Source organism: Pygocentrus nattereri, chromosome 16, assembly GCF_015220715.1.
Source record: "Pygocentrus nattereri isolate fPygNat1 chromosome 16, fPygNat1.pri, whole genome shotgun sequence".
Lineage (NCBI taxonomy): Eukaryota > Metazoa > Chordata > Actinopteri > Characiformes > Serrasalmidae > Pygocentrus > Pygocentrus nattereri.
In genome coordinates, this window is record NC_051226.1 from 12,988,977 (window position 1) to 13,006,438 (window position 17,462).

At 41.0% G+C, this 17,462-nt stretch overlaps 1 protein-coding gene across 1 annotated transcript in view; it reads right to left on the reverse strand.

Annotated features, from left to right (window-relative positions):
* Positions 1-1,150: 1,150 nt before the first annotated feature.
* The window catches only part of tsc1b (TSC complex subunit 1b), a 38,466-nt gene continuing 22,154 nt past the window's right edge, over positions 1,151-17,462 (reverse strand). The window contains exons 17-22 of the mRNA XM_017715675.2: positions 16,095-16,277; positions 14,570-14,680; positions 8,257-8,379; positions 7,185-7,372; positions 5,931-6,104; positions 1,151-4,688 (exon numbers count right to left, since the gene is read on the reverse strand). Of these exons, the coding sequence (XP_017571164.1) occupies positions 4,136-4,688; positions 5,931-6,104; positions 7,185-7,372; positions 8,257-8,379; positions 14,570-14,680; positions 16,095-16,277 (1,332 nt within the window). The 3' untranslated portion in view covers positions 1,151-4,135. The remainder of the gene's footprint in view (positions 4,689-5,930; positions 6,105-7,184; positions 7,373-8,256; positions 8,380-14,569; positions 14,681-16,094; positions 16,278-17,462) is intronic.

Sequence of the window (17,462 nt, forward strand, 5' to 3'; positions counted from 1 at the left end):
TCATAAGAAACGTCCTGATTTCAGATGTCAACATTAAAACAGTGTCAAAAAATAAAATCAGACAATACACGTTCTATAGTGCAAAACATTGAAGACGAGTTTATTTTCATCTTTCACAGTTAACACAGGCAACTGCTTTAAGAACTTCCTTCTCCATCCAGAGGAGATGCGACTGAAACAGTCCATTCAGTTCTCACTGATTGTACCTTGTATCTTGGTATGTTGTAGTTCCTATTGTTGGCATTTAAAGTGAATTGTTATACATGCTTTAGATAGCAAGGCAGAAGGGATGACCGCAGAGACTTCAAGAGGACAACAGGATTTGTCGAATTCCAACAGAGCCAGGAAATCCACTCTTTACAAGCTGATTACCACATCAAATGCTGGCACCTGCAAATACATTCTTGTGTGCTGGATGGCCAATGAATGGCTGGTTATATAGCACATCTGTATGCTGACCCGTGCCTTCTATACTGTGGTCTACACATTGCCTTTGTTATTTAGCAACAATAATAATAGATAAGACCATTCATACTGGATTAGATATAATAAACAGATTAGATAAGGAACCAGTATGTATTTGTGCACCTTCAAACTGTCCTCTTAGTATTAAAATCCTTACATGATATGCAAATAAAGAGGCAGTTAAACTTTTAAGTAAACAGAAATCCTTCCTGGTGCACTGAATGACCAAACGTTCATCATTCGGCATTTTGAAGTCAAATTTTAAAGGTTTGAACACAGTGATGCACTGAAGGTAAGACTGGTTTACTGGTTTTGCATGTCTTATTTTTGTATTGTATTCATCCTTCAGCTTTAAAGGACCCACATCATATTTTTTTTCTTGTATTTTAAATTTTCCCTGATGGCACTTATGGCAATTTGGTGTTATTTGTACCAAAAAACATTTTTAAGTGACCACATTCTAACCTCTCTTTATCCCTTAGAATTAACCAAGCAGATTTTGTTACGGCCCCATCAAGACTGGTATGCAACCATATGCAAAACACCCCCAATCAAATCACGTTTTGTTGATTTTCTAAGTAAAAATTAGTTAACACACCCTCTACAGAGAACATGCTTCAATATAGCATTTTCCTGCAAATTTTAGTGCATAATTTCTATTCATTTGTTCAGTTTAAGGGAAAAGGAAAACAAAATATAAAATGTGCCATAACTTTTGCCCAGACCACATTTAATGTTTTATTTTTCCCCACCAATACATAACATTCAGCAAATAAACAGTAATTTTGTAATAAAATGTGCTTTCTCTGTAAAGGACGCCTACTTTTCTCTCACTTAAACAAAAAAGTCATCTGACTGGGGCAGCCGAACTGCTTCATACAACTGTATGTAAAGGACCTCTGTACTGATTGACTGTCCTGTATTGTGCCTCATTCAACAAGCAGTCTGGGCTGAAACATTCCTTATAACTTAAGTGTGAATGGACAGGGAGTAAACAGTACATTTCAAAACAAACAATTTCTGCATGCAATCTCAAAATGCAAGGAAAATTCGGATTTCAGTTATATGGGCCCTTTAATGCAGTTGTTGTACCATATTCTGTTAAAATAGATGATGTAAAAAATGAAAGTGTAAGAAATGGATCTATGGGTAGTTCACTCAGTCATACCGATCTGAAGATGAACAATCAAAAACCTGATTTTAGAACTGCTGAAATGTGAGGCCTTACACGAAGCCAGGAAATGGGCTGGCACACCAGTTGAGAATTTCACAGGGGGCTGCATTTCACAGTGTTGGGCAGATAAAGTCCTTTGGCCACCTGCTTATAACATTTAGCCATCTTGCTGTAGGTGAAGACTAGGGGTGGGTAATATGATGCTATTTAGCACTGTCTGTGCTTAAAGAACACCAACTATCTGAACATTTCTTTAAATAGAGAGCATAATTAAAGTGTAATATAGTGCTGTATTTGAAACACTGAAGAAAAATCACTGTATTCATAGTTTTAATTAGTTATTCATAGTATTTTTAAATGTGGCACTGCTAGTTCATTTTTGTCTGTTCCACTTCATTAAACCTCAGAAACTAAATATGCTGATTTGTATTGTGTACTGAGAAAATACCTTAAAGTACTGCAATATATTTTTGCAACCGCTATTTAAGAAACGAGACAGATTCTGAAAAAATCTGGGATCTGATAATCAAGTGTTAGTATCACTATACTGATTAGTGCAATGCTTACTTTACTGGTAAGAGAAATCCTCAGAATAAGGCCTGATTATCTGGATTGCACCATGGAGATATGGCATTTATGAAAATATTACAAGATGTAACAGCTTCATGTAATGACATGTAACAGTTCAGTGTAACCGCTCTCACTATCAGTCAGTTAATATGACTCATATCATTATAGATACCTTGGACTGGTGTTACTTGGAAGGCTACTTTTGTTTGTCTGCTGACTTGCTTTTGTTGAGCACTAATACTTTTCTCTTACCAAAAAGGCAATATGTCACAAAGTAGAGACAAAAAATAAATAATTAAAAAATTCTAGTAATATAAAAAGCACCTCTACTAAACTTCATAGCGCCCTCTCTCTCATTCTGACTGCCACACACATTCTCGCTCACATACTCACACATACAAAAGTGATATGCACGGTGTCAGCACTTTTAAAACCATTTTAGGGTTAATTCTCAATTCTTTAAGTGGACTGGAACATAGACTCGTTCCTCCTTGACACAAGAAGGCTGATCAATCCACGGGTGTAAGCAAGCTAGAGCTGAAAAATCGGATCAGTTTTATGTTTTTACATTTTACATTAAGATTACCCTTATAAAGCTTTCATCAATGGTTTAAAACTAGTTTATTAATCCCTATTAATTAGGTCATAAACACTTTAATAATTTTTAAGCAGTTATAACACAAATAAAAAGAGAGCAAAACCATGAACCCATGTTCATCTATACTAATACTTAAACCTAAGAGCTTGCTGGTTACTTGTCTTTGTCTTCTCCGTCAGTCAGCATTAGTCCTGTTAGCTTCAAATATAATCAATCAATCTTAACAGGTCACTGCTGATGTGTTACAACTGCTTATTAGTGATTGTAAAAGGTGTTCATGACCTAATTTATAACCATTAATAAACTCATTTTAAATCATACTTAAACTTTTTATAAGGGTAGTCCCAACAGTCAAATCATAAGAGCTGCAATTTTAATTATAGTCCAAGTTTAAAGTGAGTATTTTTAATCTGAAAACACAGCTAATTAACTGTCTACAGATGAATTACCATGGTTGGTTTAAAAGAGCTACCATCCTGCAGAGTTTAGCTCCAACGTCAACCTCACACGTTACATGAAATGAAATACCTTCAGAGGCATCTGAACACTAGAACGATGTATGTAGGATATGAACTCTACAAGGTGGTAGATCTCCAGGATGGACTGGACACCCATGATTCAGATCAATCAGAAGCGACTGAACATCCACATGAACCAACCAGACATGCTACCCTTTGAACCTGAAACCAGAAAAAGTGGATATGCTGGACTTCTTAGCCTGGACCCTAATTTATAGAAAGATGATCGCAATTTAAACTGCAGTCACAATACTTGTACGAAAAATCTAATTTAGATAACCCCCAACCACCCCACCCCCCCCCCAGTCCAAATAATTCAGCCCTAAAGCACGCTATGCACCACACAGAACTCCGTAGGCACATATTAACCCAAAAATCACTGTGCTAAACCGCATATTACTTCTGTTACTTTCATACAACAATGAACCTATACAAGGCTGATGCTCTGCTCTGACTTGAACTGGGACTCAATCATGTTTTCAAACCATACTGCTAATTTAGCAGATGTAAGGGCAAATGAATGAGCCTCATGGAGTTTCACAAGGATACAGAAGGGGGACCAAATAAACCCACTGAATGACACTCTCCATGGAATGACCTTGTAACACTGTCTTTCAAATCCAAGCCTTTCATAGCTCCATTTTTTTGGCGAGGAACATAACAGTTCCAAATCCTGTTGTCCACTTGAGGGAATGGGACAAATAACACTGAAATCAAAAGAGTCCTGCGTAATCCGATCTCAGCTTGCAGCTTTCTCCATTTACTAGTTCTGAAGCCAACTTCCTTTTCTCTCACTTACTTTCTCTCTCTCTAGCTGTGCTCCTGATGTGTTTCGTTGTAGTCCATGATCCGTAGCCGTTGCTGCCTGGGCCGGGTCGGCATCCCGCTGGCCCCGCCTCCTTCTCGGTTAGTGGCCTGCTGCAGGCTGTGGGTCTGGGCCTCTTTAGCCGCTGTGGCGGGCCCAGGTGCAGTCTTTTTGGGAGGCTCGACACAGAGCTCAGTCTTCAGGCCCTGTGACAGGCCAGTAAGCTGCGGGTGCAAGGTTTCACCTTCGTCACACTGACTCTCGCTCTTGTTACGGAACAGCTCCCGCGCCCGCATGCCCAAGAAGCTTTTGGCGCTAGGGTAGGAGCCCACAGTGAGAGGTGCAGCCGTAGAAGGTGCTGGGGGTCCAGTGGGACCAAACGGTATATGCGGCTGAAGAGGAGGCGGCTCCACCAGCACAGGGGGAGGAGTGTCTCGACTGCCGTTAACAGACTTGGCTTGACCCGACGGTAGAATGCTGCCGTTACCATGTGGAGACAAAGACGACTCAACATCCTGTTTGGAGGCTGTTTTCACTGGTCCATCCAACACCATCACACTGCAGGAGTACAACAGGACAATGCAATGGTCAATAAATAAATAAATCTGAAGGAACAGTCTCTTAGAATTTCTATAACAAAAACAAAGAAACCCCCACACAAAATTATCATCCACCAGTGCCACACAGTCCTATGAAAATGTATTTGCTGCCTGAGTCCTTATTATCCTTATTCTTTATTATTGTCACATTTCAGATGATCCAACTAATTTTAATATAAGATGAAGACAAATAAACACAAAATGCAGCATTCAAATAATCACTCCATTTAGTCAAGATATATATGTATTCAAAAATTGCATCACCTGAGTGAAAAAGGAATTGCCCCAAAAACCTAATAACTGATTGTGCCACCCTTGGCAGTAATTAAGTGATTAAGAGACCCTTATTAGTCCCACAATGGGGAAATTTCACCTCCGCATTTAACCCATCCGTGAAGTGAAACACCACATACACACTAGTGAATACACACACTAGGGGGCAGTAAGCATACTTGCCCGGAGCGGGGGGCAGCCCAATCCGCGGCGCCCGGGGAGCAGTTGGGGGTTAGGTGTCTTGCTCAAGGACACCTCAGTCATGTGCTGTCGGCTCTGGGGATTGAACCGGCGACCTTCCGGTCACGAGGCTGGTTCCCTAACCTCCAGCCCATGACTGCCCATGGCTGCCAATGGCTGCAATCAAACATTTATAATAACTAGCAATGAGTCTTTTACATCGCTATGGAGGAATTCTGGCCCACTGTTCTTTGCATAACTGTTTCAATTTGGCAACACTGGAGGGTTTTTCAGGTTTGAACTTGAATTTACAACATTTGGCTGACGCTCTTATCCAGACTCACAATTTGATCAATTTACACAAGTGGGCGAAGGTAGTGTTAGGAGTCTTGCCCAAGGACTCTTATTGGTAAAGTGTAGGGTGCTTTGTCAGGCAGAGGATTGAACCCCAGTCTACAGCATAGAAGGAAGATGTGTTACCCAATACACTATACCAACCACATATCAGCATAAACTGCCTGTACAAGGGCTTGCCACAACATCTCAATGAGATTCAAGTAAGGACTTTGACTCATAATTGAGATATCACAATGCAAAGGGTAACAGTAGTTTGTAAATATTTAAAATGTTTTTAAAAATTTGTTTAAGTGAGAAGCAAAAGTTTTTGTGCAACACAGTTAAGCCATGCAGCAGTGCTTGCTAGGCCCTGCGTTAATGTGGAGGAAAATAGACAGTAGATGTATTTTACCTGGTTTCTGGGGGGCCGCAGCGGTCTTTGGCTTCCCCTGCAGATGAAGCTGCTGCAGTGGCAGCAGGAGCCTCCGTCTCCAGCCTGCTATAGAGCTGCAGCAGCTCTGTCTGCAGGACCTGAGTCACACGCCTCTGAGTCTCATACCTACTCTCAGATGCCTGCAGCTCCTCCCTACACACAGACAGAGAGAGAAAGACAGATAGAGACAGACAGAAATTGGAGAATAAAGAGAAAGATGATGTTTGTAACTTTCACTTCAAAGTCATTGCATTAAACCATAAAAACACTAATTCCCAGATTCCAAGAATTTGTGGACATTAGACACCTGAGAAAATTACATTTAAAAATCATTATCTCTGGGTAGTAAGAGTACATTTTCTAAGAAAAACAGAAAAATTACAATAAATACAAATAATATTAATGCAGTAAGCAGTGATTTTATGTATATTAATGTATTTAACCATTTCCAAACCACTCCTCATGGCAGCCTAGTATTAACTATAGTTATCATCCAATACCTAGTCAGGCTATTCAGTGCTTTGTTATGTTAAATCAAGTGTTATTAAAGAAAAGTAATAAATCCATGTGATGGCATGGTGATACAAATACAAGTACACTTATTGCCAACACATACTGCATGTTATAATCAACAGGAACTGGAAGTCCTGGAAGTCGATCATCACATTACATTTTGTATGTGAAACCAGAACCCTTTCAATAAAGAATCACAATTTAAACATCAGGAGTATAACTTTTTTACAAATATGAAACCCTCCTGATACAAAAACAACAGATAAAACTCAGTCCCTGTTTACTCATGTCCATTTGATGTGACAACATGCATTTAAACTTGGTAGCAAAGGCATCCCTAGTCCCCCAGTTAATTGAATTAAACTAGCTCATAACTAATTTCCAGCTTTTTCATATTCAAAAGATGGTTGCTGCTTTGATGATGCTGTTTATTCCCTTAAATTAGTCTTAAGTTAGTCATCAGGGCTGTGGACCGGATAATGCACTGGGAGGAGCTCTGATTATCAAACATGACTTAGATAGTTTAGCACTTATTTGGATATAATACATCTCAGATCACCTTCTCAAGTGGCCTAAGCAATCCGATTTAAATGTGTCTTGGGTACATTTACACTTGCATTAAATGGAAACAGGCATAAACACGGTTAGAGTAATTTAGTGAGGACTTCTGTCCTTTCTGTCCCTAAGCTGTTAGTGTTGTTAATGAGAGCATATCCATACTTGGCCTGGCACTTGACATCCTCCAGGAACTTCTTCTGCTCTGCAATCAGATGCTCCTTCTTGGAGAGCTGTGTCTCCAGTTCAGCTACTCTCTGCTGCGCCGCCTCCAGCTTCTGGCCTTGCAATAGCAGACTCTGCTTAAGCTGCTCCACCTCCTTCCCCCAGGACAACTGCAACATCTGCACTTCCTGCAGAGCAAGAGTGAACAATCGTGTAACAGAAAGCAGAAGAAGAAAAAGTAAAAAAAAAAGAAAAGTTCGTAGCGCACGTTCCTAGTTACGGACCCTACAGTGGTAACCAGACCACCACCTTAGAAGTTAAGTGATACTTTTTTAGTCCCACAAACAGGGAAATTCCACCTCCACATTTAACCCATCCGTAAAGTGAAACACCACATACACACTAGTGAATACACACACTAGGGGGCAGTGAGCACACTTGCCCGGAGCGGTGGGCAGCCTTATCCACGGGGCCCGGGGAGCAATTGGGGGTTAGGTGTCTTGCTCAAGGTCACCTCAGTCATGGACTGTCAGCACTGGGGATTGAACTGGCAACCTTCCGGTCAAAGGGCCAGTTCCCTAACCTCCAGCCCACGACTGACCCCTAGAAATCACTAGTAAAACAGTGACTGAACACTAATAGAACAAAATGAATTTGTGGTCTTTTAAAATAGAACAACATAAATTTCACAGTGTGTCATGATACTATGTATGTGGATATATCTACTTGGGTCTTGGGACAAGAGGAACTTTTTCCACTCACTTTACCAACATAGTCATCGCTTAAATTTCTTACTAAAAATTAAATTACATTTAAATTACATTAAAGCCTCTACCATTCATATTTGAACCACTGAACTGTCTGCTCCTTTGATAATGCCTGTTTGTGCAAATTCAGAAGTAGTCATGTAATCTATTGTGGGGCTCTAACATGCCCCGTAGTGGTTACAGCTCTTAGTCCTCCAGATATATATATAAGGTATGCAGAAGACTGAGCAATGCTGCTTGTGTAGCTCATGTGCAATTTACGTACCCAGAGTTAAAATACAGTACAACACCAGTCTATCACGTACCTTGCTGATGTCTGGACCAGCTTGCTGAAGCTCTTGCACACACAGTTTATGTGCCTCCCCCAGCAACAGTAACTGTTTGCTTAGGAAACTCAGCTGTTGCTGGGTACTCTCACTTGTGGACAACTAGAAAAGAAAGGGGGGAAAAAAAGAAAATGAACAGAAAAAATAGAAAATCAAGCCATCATCAAGGAAAGATGTCAGACATCAGGAAAAATGAGCAATCCCACAGACTTTTCAAAATTTCTGCATAATTATTAAGTAAACCAAGTCATTCAGAGTAGTTATGCTCTATTCTAAAGAAATGTACAGTCATAATTGTTCAGTGGCGGTGATAGGAACCAGACGTCTAAAGTATTTAAAGCCAATACAAAAAAAATAATAATAATAAATAAATAAAACTGTGAAAGATTTTTCCCCCACACAAAGAATGGTTATGAATACATTGCCTGATACCTGAGACACTGCCATTGTTTAACTAATGATTGTTTGAGTGACTAATTGATTGATGGATACACCGAGTACTATAGGCCCCAGAGAAAAAAGTTTTTTGGATTTACCCCCATCACACCAAACCACTTTGAATGACACTGATCACAGAACTAATTATGGAGCTATTATGAAGATATTATGGAGCAGTTTCTTCACCTCAGTAATATATACACAAAATACATCCATACATACACTCACCGGCCACTTTATTAAGTACACCTTGCTAGTAAAAGGTTGGATCCCCTTTTGCCTTCAGAGCTGCCTTAATTCTTCATGGCATACTTTCAACAAGGTGTTGGAATCATTCCTCAGAGATTTTGGTCCATATTGACCTGATAGCATCACGCAGTTGCTGCAGATTTGTCGGCTGCACATCTATGATGCGAATCTCCCGTTCCACCACATCCTAAAGCTGCTCTACTGGATTGAGATCTGGTGACTGTGGAGGTCATTGGAGTACAGTGAACTCATTGTCATTTCAAGAAACCAGTTTGGGATGGCAAGAGCTTTGTGACAGGGTGCATTATCCTGCTGGAAGTAGCCATCAGAAGATGGGTACACTGTGGTCATAAAACGATGGACATGGTCAGCAACAATACTCATGTAGGCTGTGGCATTTAAATGATGCTCAACTGGCACTAAGGGGCCCAAAGTATGCAAAGAAAATATCCCCCACCACATCCCAGCACCCTGAACTCTCACCAGTTTGCCTACCAGGCAAAAAGATCTACTGAGGACGCAGTCTCTCTGGCAATACACACTGCACTCAACCACCTGGAAGGAACAAACACCTATGCAAGAATGCTGTTCATCGACTTCAGCTCCGCCTTTAACACCATCATCCCCTCCAGACTCGTATCCAAGCTCAACACACTTGGAATAAGTCACCCCCTGTGCAGCTGGATTATGGACTTCCTCACCTGCAGACCCCAGTGTTTTAGGATGGGTGAACACACCTCCCCCTCCCTCAGATTCAGCACAGGTTGTTCACAAGGCTGTGTCCTCTCAGCAATGCTCTACACACTGTACACCTACGACTGCACTCCAAAACACAGCTCCAATACTTGTATTAAATTTGCGGATGACACCACAATCATAGGCAATATCACCAACAATGATGAAGGACCATACAGAAAGGAAGTCAAGCTCCTCCCAGAGTGGTGTGCCGCCAACAACCTTTCCCTCAACGTCAGCAAAACCAAAGAACTGATGACCTCAGGAGGGGAAGTAGAAAGCATGCACCACTGAGCATCGAGGGGGCGATGGTGGAAAGGGTGAACAGCTTCAAGTGTCTTGGTGCCTACATATCCAAGGATCTCACCTGGTCACTCTACACATCCCACATAATCAGGAAAAGCCAACAACACCTTCACTTCCTCAGAAGGTTAAAAAAAGTCAACCTGCCACAACAGCTCCTCTGCAACTTCTACAGAGCCACAGTGGTGAGCATCTTGACCAGCTGCATCACCATGCTGCTGAACGCAAGGCCCTGCAGAGGATGGTCAAAACTGCTCAACACATCACCGCAGCTGTCCTCCCACCCATAGAGGACGTATATGACAAGCGATGTGAGAGGAAAGCCATCAACATATCCTCGGACCCCACACATCCCAGCCACCCCTTGTTCCAACTTCTGCCATCCGGAAAGAGGGACCAGAACATCTGAGCCAGAACCACCATATATACCCAAGCTGTCAAACTGGTCACACCGGTAGCATTGACCTGAGCTTAACAACAACACTACAGTCTGTTACTGATCAGCCTGATCACCCAGCACACTACACATTGAGCTCCACCAGCTCAGAGGACTGTATGCTGTGCACTTCATCTCTGACGAAGCCTTATTTATAGTATACTTATATATTTATACTGTAACTGTTTAAGATGTTACCTGAACATTATGCTGTTACTCTCTACCTGCACTGTACACTTTATATACAGATCACTGATTACATATCTTTTTGCACCACTAGTACCTTCTGCATTTATTGTACTGTACTGCAATTCACCAGCAGATTTCTGTCTATATATCTGATACACTTGAATATCTGACTATGCACATACTTATGTCCAATATACCTGTTATAACCTTTGCCTATGCACATTTTGTCTACGTTTGATACTTGTACCTATTGACTATGCCCATTTTGTTTTTTCTTTTGCACTGTTTGCCATTTATCTTTTATTACTACACTGGAAAAGTAGCCCGATAGTGTTTCATTATACTGTACTACCCTGTATTGTATAATGACAATAAAGTTGAATTGAATTACACCACCACCATCAGCCTGAACTGTTGATACAATGCAGGATGGACCCATGCTTTCATGTTGTTTACGCCAAATTCTGATCCTACCATCTGAATGTCGCAGCTGAAATTGAGAATCGTCAGACCAGGCAACACTTTTCCAATCGTCTATTGTCCTTTTCGGTGAGCCGATGCGAATTGTAGTCTCAGTTTTCTGTTCTTAGCTGACAGGAGTGGCAGTCGGTGTGGTCTTCTGCTGCTATAGCCCATCTTCCTCAAGGTTCGATGTGTTGTGCGTTCCGAGATGGTATTGTGCATTCCTTGGTTCTAACAAGTGGTTATTTGAGTTACTGTTGCCTTTCTACCATCTCAAACCAGCAGTTTCTGAAATACTCAGACCAGCCCGTCTGGCACCAACAACCATACCACGTTCAAAGTCACTTAAATCACCTTTCTTCCCCATTCTGATCCTCAGTTTGCACTTGACAAAGTTGTCGACCACCTCTACATGCCTAAATTATGTATGTATGTATGTATGTATGTATGTATGTATGTATGTATGTATGTATGTATGTATGTATGTATGTATGTATGTATGTATGTATGTATATACACACACACACACACACACACACACACACACACACACACACACACACACACACACACACACACACACATCCCCAATTCCAATGAAGTTGGGACGTTGTGTAAAACAAATAAAAACAGAATACGATGATTTGCAAATTCTTTTCAACCTATATTCAATAGAATACACTACAAAGACAAGATTAATGTTCAAACGGATAAACATTTTTTTTGCAAATATTCACTGATTTTGAATTTGATGCCTGCAACACGTTCCAAAGAAGTTAGGACAGGGGCGTGTTTACCACTGTGTTACATCACCTTTCCTTTTAACGATACTCAATAAGCGTTTGGGAACTGTGGACACTAATTGTTAAAGCTTTGTAGGTGGAATTCTTTCCCATTCTTGCTTGATGTACAATTTCAGTTGCTCAACAGCCCGGAGTCTCCATTGTCGTATTTTGCGCTTGATAATGCGTCACACATTTTCAACGGGAGACAGGTCTGGACTGCAGGCAGGCCAGTCTAGTACCCGCACTCTTACTACGAAGCCACGCTGTTGTAACACATGCAGAATGTGGCTTGGCATTGTCTTGCTGAAATAAGCAGGACGTCCCTGAAAAAGACGTTGCTTGGATGGCAGCATATGTTGCTCCAAAACCTGTATGTACCTTTTGGCAATAATGGTGCCTTCACAGATGAGCAAGTTACCCATGCCATGGGCACTAACACACCCCCATACCATCAGAAATGCTGGATTTTGAACTTTGCGCTGATAACAATCCGGACAGTCCTTTTCCTCTTTGGCCCGGAAGACACGATGTCCATGATTTCCAAAAACAATTTGAAATGTGGACTCGTCAGACCACAGGACACTTTTCCACTTTGCGTCAGTCCATCTCAGATGAGCTCGGGCGAAGAGCCAGCGGAGTTTCTGGGTGTTGTTGATATATGGCTTTCGCTTTGCATGGCAGAGTTTTAACTTGCACTTGTAGATGGAGAGACGAACTCTTTTCACTGGTTTTCTGAAGTGTTCCTGAGCCCGTGTGGTAATATCCATTACAGAATGATGTCGGTTTTTAATGCAGTGCCGCCTGAGGGATCGAAGGTCACGGGCATTTAATGTTGGTTTTCTGCCTTGCTGCTTACTTGCAGAGATTTCTGCAGATTCTCTGAATCTTTTGATGATATTATGGACTGTAGATGATTAATTCCCTGAATTCCTTGCAATTACACGTTGAGAAACGTTCTTAAACTGTTGGACTATTTGCTCATGCAGTTGTTCACAAAGTGGTGACCCTCGCCCTGTCCTTGCTTGTGAATGCCTGAGCCTTTCTCACCTGTTTCCAATTAACCTGTTCACCTGTGGAATGTTTCAAACAGGTGTTTTTCGAGCATTCCTCAACTTTCCCAGTCTTTTGTTGCCCCTGTCCCAACTTCTTTGGAACGTGTTGTAGGCATCAAATTCAAAATAAGTGAACTTTTGCAAAAAAACAATCAAGTTTATCCGTTTGAACATTAAATATCTTGTCTTTGTAATGTATTCAATTGAATATAGGTTGAAAAGGATTTGCAAATCATCGTATTTTGTTTTTATTTATGTTTTACCCAATGTCCCAACTTCATTGGAATTGGGGTTGTGTGTGTTTTATATATATATATATATATATATATATATATATATATATATATATATACATATACACACACACACACACACACACATATACACACACACACAGGTTTTTACTTAAAATCTCACGATACGTGGCCCTGTTCATTCTTCCCTTAACACGGATCAGTCGTCCTGTCCCCTTTGCAGAAAAACAGCTCCAAAGCATGATGTTTCCAACCCCATTCTTCACAGTAGGTATGGATGCAACTCAGCATTTTTCTTCCTCCAGTTTTTACCAAAAAGTTCTTTTGATTTTGATTTCATCTGACCACATGATATTTTCCCAATCCTCTTCTGGATCATTCATATGCTCTCTGGCAAACTTCAGATGGGCCTGGACATGTACTGGCTTAAGCAGGGGGACACGCCTGGCACTGCAGGATTTGAGTCCTTCTTGGCATCGTGTGTTACTGAGGATAGCCTTTGTTACTTTGGTCCCAGCTCTCTGCAGGTCATTCATCAGGTCCCTCCGTGTAGTTCTGGGATTTTTGTTCACCGTTCTCATGATCATTTTGACCCCATGGGATGAGATCTTGCGTGGGGCCCCAGATTGAGGGAGATTATCAATGGTCTTGTATGTCTTCCATTTTCTTACAATTGCTCCCACAGTTGATTTATTCACACCAACCTGCTTGCCTATTGTAGCGTCACTCTTCCCAGCCTGGTGCAGTGCTACAACTTTCTTCCTGGTGTCCTTCGACAGCTCTTTAGTCTTGGCCATGGTTAAGTTTGGAGTCTGACTGTTTGAGGCTGTGGACAGGTGACTTTTATACAGATAACGAGGTCAAACAGGTGCCGCTTCTCCGTCAGGGTCGCGGGGGGGGTGCTGGAGCCTATCCCAGCAGTCTTCGGGCGAAAGGCACGATACACCCTGGACAGGTCGCCAGTCCATCGCAGGGCAGACAGACAGACACAGACAGTCACTCTCACTCTCACACCTAGGGGCAATTTAGCATGTCCAATTGACCTGACTGCATGTCTTTGGACTGTGGGAGGAAACCGGAGAACCCGGAGGAAACCCACGCAGACACAGGGAGAACATGCAAACTTCACACAGAGAGGACCCTGGTCGCCCGGCCGGGGAATCGAACCCAGGCCCTCCTTGCTGTGAGGCGACAGCGCTACCCACCACGCCTACAATGTGATTTCCTGGATTTTTTTTCTCATTTTGTCTCTCATAGTTGAAGTGTACCTATGATGAAAATTACAGACCTCTCTCATCTTTCTAAGTAGGAGAACTTACACAATCAGTGGCTGACTAAATACTTTTTTGCCCCACTGTATGTACATTACATACATTTTTTTTTTTTTACCTTGGCGGTAAGCTGGTTCAGTTGGTGCCCTGTATGACACACTTTGTTATTAGCCCTCTGTAGCTCTGCCTCCATCTCGCCCATCCTCTTCTGGCACTCTTGTAACTTACTCTGAAAGCGCATATGCAAAATCAACAGAACAATAAACATTCACAATATAAATTCAGTTACAGAAGATTTTATAGGGTAGGGAGCTAAATGGGCTTTTAAAGGAAAACAAGTAGAATTTTTTTTTAATCTAATGCCATACCTCAGTTCTTTTGATTGTTTAAATGTTCAAGCATAAACAACTACAATAACTTAACTGTATTTTGTTTTGTCACAACCCCTGAATGATGAAACAAATTGATTCAAGCCTTTTATAGTGGAAAAATAAATTACATCATGGGAATCAGTCAGTTCCTCCACATTAGGACAAGAAAACTACTGTGAAGCAGCAAAACCTTTCCTCTTTGTAACAATGTCAGGTGTAAAAAATGCTGAACATATCATTTGAATTGAACTGAATTACATAAACACATCAAACTTTTAATTGCAGACTAAGCAGCCTAACCATCACTATATTTGCAGCTTGGTGAGTCTGTTAAATTCACAATCTAAAGCAGGAATGGAAATGTAAAGTTTACCATGTTTCTGTATAAACTCGTAAGATAATGTTCAAGCCTTTAGTGAGTTTAATCAAGTGTTTAAACCATGCAGCGCTCTGGACTGGAATTGCCCGTCAGCTTAACTGTTCAACCACTGGTAACATTCACACTGCTAAATATAGTCAAGTGTTGCTTGATGTGCCGCTGGCATAACAACTGCATTACAATACAGCAGCCATCACAGTGCCTCATTGTACTGAAAGAAGCCCAGCCAGACCATATGAAAAATAATAAACATTAAAGCACATGAAGGAAAGATATGAAAACTCTGTGGGAGAGTGTGAATCTGGTACTTCAACTCCTGAGTTTCCATACACCAGTAGATATTTGACCTGGCTATATGCAACATACCAACTAATAAAAAGCCCTGCAAATTAGACGATCAGTTGAATCTGCTTTGTTTTATAAGACAGAATGACATATTCTGCAGTGTTGCGGCCTGTCAGGACTGGAACCTGACACCTGATACAGCATTTGTGAACTAAGCTTAGAAGAAAAACTTAGAAAAACAATTATCATCTGCAGAATTACTGCAATAAACAATATCATGAACCAAACTCATTTACGAAGTACCACACGTGAGCATCACAGTACTTACCCTATAGCTTGTATTTTCACTCATGGGTATTGAATTACACTATAATTACCAACTGCGCCAACTTCTATATTATTTAAAAAACATTTACACACGTATACATGCACATACACTGTAAGAACACAGTATTCCAAAAAGTTTGACAGCACAGGAATATGGGTCCATTGAACATAAATTTAATTATCAAAAAAGGGAAAAAAGCTGACAATTTGCATGTCATATCTATAATATCAGTTTTTGTCCAGGGTTAGTGTGAACTGGTGAACATGTATGAGAACAGTACCTGTAACTCCTGGTTTTTGGTGTAGTAGTCATCACGGCTCTGCTGGAGCTGGCGGATCTGGCTGTGCAGACGTGTAACCATGGTCTCCCGGTCTTCCCACAACTGCCTGTAGCGCTGCTGTTCCACTTGCAGGCTCTCACGCAGAGATGTGATGTCCACATTCTGCAGATTCAGCTGGTCCTTCTACGCACACACACACACACACACATACGCACACGCACACACGTACACGCACGCCCGCATGCACACACACAGAACTTAATGGAAACCTTAGATAATAATGGCTTATTATCTGATATGCTGTCAATAATAAATGCACAGTGCAATTTTTAAATTTTTTTCTCACAAGCAGAGGAATTCTGTTGAAAACACATTCTAAACTTCTAAACATAACATTTTTGTTGTTTTAAATAGGAAATTGTGCGACAATTTTTGTGATTTGTACTTCAAACTTTATTGATGAGCAAAATCTTGTTTTCTGGAAAGAACATTTCTTTATATTTTGGCTATTTTTCGTATGACTTTTTGAAATCAGGACAGAAAAAGTATAAAAGTCTAGACTTCTACCTGTCAATATAGAATGTACATATATTTTTTTAAATGTAATTCAATATGTAACAAGTGTATTTAATCCTTATTTATTAATTACATTTATATTATTTATATTATATTTTAGGCAGATTCTTATTCTGTTTTCTTTATAGCAGAATTTTGCTGTAAAGAACGTAGAATTTGAATGTGCCTAAAAATTTACAATTTTAAAAAGCTTTACTTTTCAACACAAAACCCCCATGTTTTGGGTCAATAAACACATGAAACACACTAGCACATTGCTGTGAAGGTTTCCTTGGCTAAGCTGGCCCTGCACACCCTGGTGGCCCAGATGCCAAGAACCCATTCCTTTTTCAAATGCACAGCCTTTGTTTTCCAAAATATGGTATTCCAATCCAGAGTCTTTACCAGATGCATTCAGTCTGCCAGGCTTAAAAATTCTGCCTCAGGTTTTTGGAGCATGTTTAGGCTTTTGGCCTTGTGGTCTATGACAGCATCGCTGCCCTGGGAATGGGCTCAACTGATCTACCCATCACCATCATGACACTATTGCCGCTCCAGGGCTTAGTCACAGGTGCTGCGCAGGTAATGCATAACATCTATCCTTTCCAGATGTGAGTGAAAAGCCTCCAGCTGAACCTGGTGCATCACAGACGAGTGAGAAGGCGCATATCCTCAGAATGCTTGTCAGCCCTCAGACCAAGGCACTGACGTGTGTTCCTGTTGACTGGTGTAGTCATGGAGCATAGAGGTGGTGACAACAGATGCATCCACTACTGGATGTGACCCCATCTGGTGATATAGATAGGTGCAGGA